At 35.8% G+C, this 3,596-nt stretch overlaps 1 protein-coding gene across 1 annotated transcript; it reads right to left on the minus strand.

Annotated features, from left to right (window-relative positions):
- Nucleotides 1-2,269: 2,269 nt before the first annotated feature.
- LOC109340247 (zinc finger BED domain-containing protein DAYSLEEPER-like) lies at nt 2,270-3,587 on the minus strand. The gene is made up of 3 exons (XM_019577883.1): nt 2,948-3,587; nt 2,525-2,840; nt 2,270-2,411 (listed from the first exon to the last, which is right to left on the minus strand). Exons 1-3 carry the CDS (start codon nt 3,326-3,328, stop codon nt 2,350-2,352), a joined length of 759 nt encoding a protein of 252 aa, XP_019433428.1. The 5' UTR covers nt 3,329-3,587; the 3' UTR covers nt 2,270-2,349.
- Between the last annotated feature and the right edge of the window lie 9 nt (nt 3,588-3,596).

Consider the following 3,596-nt stretch of genomic DNA (forward strand, 5'->3'; position numbering starts at 1 on the left):
TAAGCATTTGGTGTGTCTTACAATGGCATGGAACACTCCTATTTATAGCCAAAGCTCTTGAAGATTATATGGTCAAAGGGTAAAGAGCATTAATGTTGGTTTCATCATAACCACTTCTTTTTACTTGGCTAGAAATTTTCCCTTTCTTCAAGATGATCATTAGCCACTTCTTTTTTGTTTGGCTCAAGAAAGTCTTTTCATCATCTTTTTCTTTTAGCCAATATTCAATAAATCTTCACATTGGCTAAAAGACTATCATAGTTATTCTCCTGCTACTCTTCTTCATGTTCAGTAGAGACTCTGAACATTAATCAAGTCCAGACAATGTCTGAACTTGGTAGTTGGAACTGGCTTCGTCATCATGTCCGCCAGATTATCTGCAATGGGTATTTTCTCCACTCTAGCAACTCCTCTCTCCACTATGTCTCTGATAAAGTGCATCCAAACATCAATATGCTTAGTTCTTTCATGATACATTTGATTCTTTGTCAGACGTATAGCACTTTTGACTATCACAATAGATGGTTGTTTCTTCGAGTTGTATACCCAACTCTTCAATTATACCTTTCTCCCAAATGGCTTCCTTTACAGCTTCTGTTACTGCGATGTACTCTGCCTCAGTTGTAGACAAAGCAGCAATTGATTGTAGTGTTGCTTTCCAACTAATAGTACAACCACACAGTGTAAAGACATATTCGGTAAGCGATCTTGGCTTATCTAGATCTCCAGCATAATCTGAGTCAACATATCCACTGATCGTGTTTCCAACATCTTCGACTTTATCATACGAAAGGCCTATATTTGTGGTACATTTTAGGTAGCGCATAATCCACTTCACAGCCTTCTAGTGAACTTTACCAGGATTTGTCATATATCTGCTTACCACACTTACTGCATGAGCAATATTTGGTCTAGTCCATACCATGGCATACATGAGACTGTCAACCACACTAGTATAAGGTACATTTGACATCTTCTCTTTTTCATTCTCAGTTTATGGACACAAAGTCATTGAAAGTTTGAAATGGGTCGCCAATAAAGTAGTGACTGGTTTAGCATTTTGCATGCCAAAACGTTCCAACACTTTCTCAATGTACTTCTTTTGTGACAGAAAGAGTGTCCCCTCTTTTCTATCCCTCTGAATCTCCATTCCCAGAATTTTCTTTTCAGCTCCTTAGTCCTTCATTTCAAACTCTGAGCTCAATTGAGCTTTCAAGTTTCTAATTTCTGACATGTTCTTACATACGATCAACATGTCATTAACATATAAAAGCAAATATATGAATGACTTATTTGCAAGCTTCTTGTAGTAGACACGACTATCATATTCACTTCTGGAATATCCATTTTCAAGCATGAAGGTGTCAAATTGTCGATACCATTTTCTGGAAGATTGCTTTAGGCCTTATAAAGATTTCTTCAGCAAGCAAACATGATCTTTCATCCCTTGAACTTCAAATCCTTCAGGTTGTTTCATGTAGATTTGTTCCTCTAACTCACCATACAAGAATTCCGTTTTGATATCTAGTTGCTCAAGTTCTAGATCCAAATGAGCTATAATTGCAAGTAGGATGCGAATAGAGCTATATTTTACCACATGAGAAAAAACTTCATTGAAATCAATGACTTTTCTTCATATAAAACCTTTGGCCACTAATCGCGCCTTGAATCTTGCATCTTCAACCCTAGGGATTCCTTCCTTCTTCTTAAAGATTCATTTGCATCCAATAATATTTTGAGCTTGCGGCCGCTTTCACAAGAACCCAAGTATGATTCTTGTGAAGAGCTCAATTTCCTCTATCATGGCAGAAATCCATTTGGAAGCTTCTTTGTTATTGATAGCTTCTTTGTTATTGATAGCTTCTTCATATGATTGTGGTTCACAATTACTGATATCATCAGCAACATTTAGAGCGTATGACTAGGGGTGTCAAAACGGGCCGCCCGGCCCGTTTAGCCCGCGCCCGCAAATGCCCGCAATAATTTAAGCGGGCCGGGCATGCCCGCAATTGGTTAACGGACAAAAAGTCATGCCCTGCCCGTTTTAAAACGGGCTAACGGGCTTTTTTAAAACGGGCTAACGGGCAGCCCGCGGGCATTTTTCTGTTTACATTAAAAAAACAACAATGGTGAATGCTAAGTTATCAAATGTCAATTCAAATTTGTAAATCAATAGATTTTACATAACCACATTACATAATAATTAAAAGTCTCTATAATAATAATTCAAAACATGTCTCTCTAACCATATTAGATAATAATTCTCTCTAACAAGTCTGCAATAATAATTATAAAATAACCAAGCAGTAATAAAGTCTTGGATTAGCTAATATTAAAATCTTCAAATCTTCAATCAACCATCCTTGAAGTTGTTCCATTCCCAATATCATTAGATTCATCATCATCTTCATCTGCATATAGTAACAAAATTAGAAGAATGAAATAGTTAAACTCACATTGAAAAATTATAAGAAGAAATAATCAAAATTTAGGTTAGGTTGCATTAAACAAGTTACCAACTTACCATTGTTAGCAAAACCATGCAACCAATTGCGAGTACAAATCAAAGCTTGTACATTTTTTGGCAAAAGACGACTCCTATATTTGTTAAGGACATGTGCACCAATGCTAAACGCAGATTCAGATGCAACAGTAGTAATAGGAATGCTTAGCAAGTCACGAGCCAATAATGATAAATCAGGAAAACAAGTAACTTTACCCTTCCACCATTTCAAGACATCTAATTCTTCATCCAACTCTTTGATTGGTTCATCTAAGTAGACATCTAGTTGAGACTTCCCAGCTTGACTTATAAGAATCATATTATGCTTTTTTAATTCCTAGCATAAAAATCAGATAATAGAAATCATTTACTAAAGTAAACCATCAAAAGTAGAAACAAGTAATAACGAATCAATCTAATTCACAGTAAACAAATTAAACTTACATCAAACATGCCTCTTTTGACTGAAGTTGTACTCCTTGATGTTTTTGGAAGTGGACCACTTGTAAGATTGGTTTGGACATTCGAGTTAGATTGATTGTTGTTTGTAGTAGCTGCAGCATACTTCTCAAAAAGCATGTACAAGTTTGACTTCACATGTGCTACTTTTTCATCAGCAGTACCAACATCAATTTCTGAATAGCAACATCTCAACATTTCCAACTTCATTCGTGGGTCCAAAACTGCTCCCATAGCAAGTGTGACACTATAATCATTCCAATATTTTTCAAACTTCACAATCATTTTTTCACTCATTCCCCTTATGACTTCATCTTCATCTTTTACAGTTTGAAGTAGAACGCATTGAATTTTCCAAACTTGCATGAAATACAAGTTAGATGTTGGGTATGATGTACCAGAAATTAATTCAGTAATCTAAAAGAATGGACACAATAAATCACAAATTCGTTGTGCTCTTGTCCACTCTTCTTCCGAAAGACAATATCGGTAATTAGAATCATACATCGGAAAATTACTAAAAGCGCGTTTGTATTTGAGAGCACTTTCAAGTAATATATAAGTTGAATTCCATCTTATAGGCATATCGAGTTTCAACTCAACGGAAGTGTCAATAAGACCACTCGACTCTGCA

The sequence above is a fragment of the Lupinus angustifolius genome, unplaced genomic scaffold, assembly GCF_001865875.1.
Source record: "Lupinus angustifolius cultivar Tanjil unplaced genomic scaffold, LupAngTanjil_v1.0 Scaffold_150_49, whole genome shotgun sequence".
In the NCBI taxonomy this organism is placed as follows: Eukaryota; Viridiplantae; Streptophyta; class Magnoliopsida; order Fabales; family Fabaceae; genus Lupinus; species Lupinus angustifolius.

Coding starts and splice junctions, on each gene's coding strand:
- LOC109340247 (XM_019577883.1), bottom strand. CDS start 3,328: ATGCAAGTTTGGAAAATTCAATGCGTTCTACTTCAAACTGTAAAAGAT. Junction 2,841..2,947: donor TCAAAAGAGGCATGTTTGAT/GTAAGTTTAATT, acceptor TTTTTATGCTAG/GAATTAAAAAAGCATAATAT. Junction 2,412..2,524: donor GCATGGTTTTGCTAACAATG/GTAAGTTGGTAA, acceptor TACTATATGCAG/ATGAAGATGATGATGAATCT.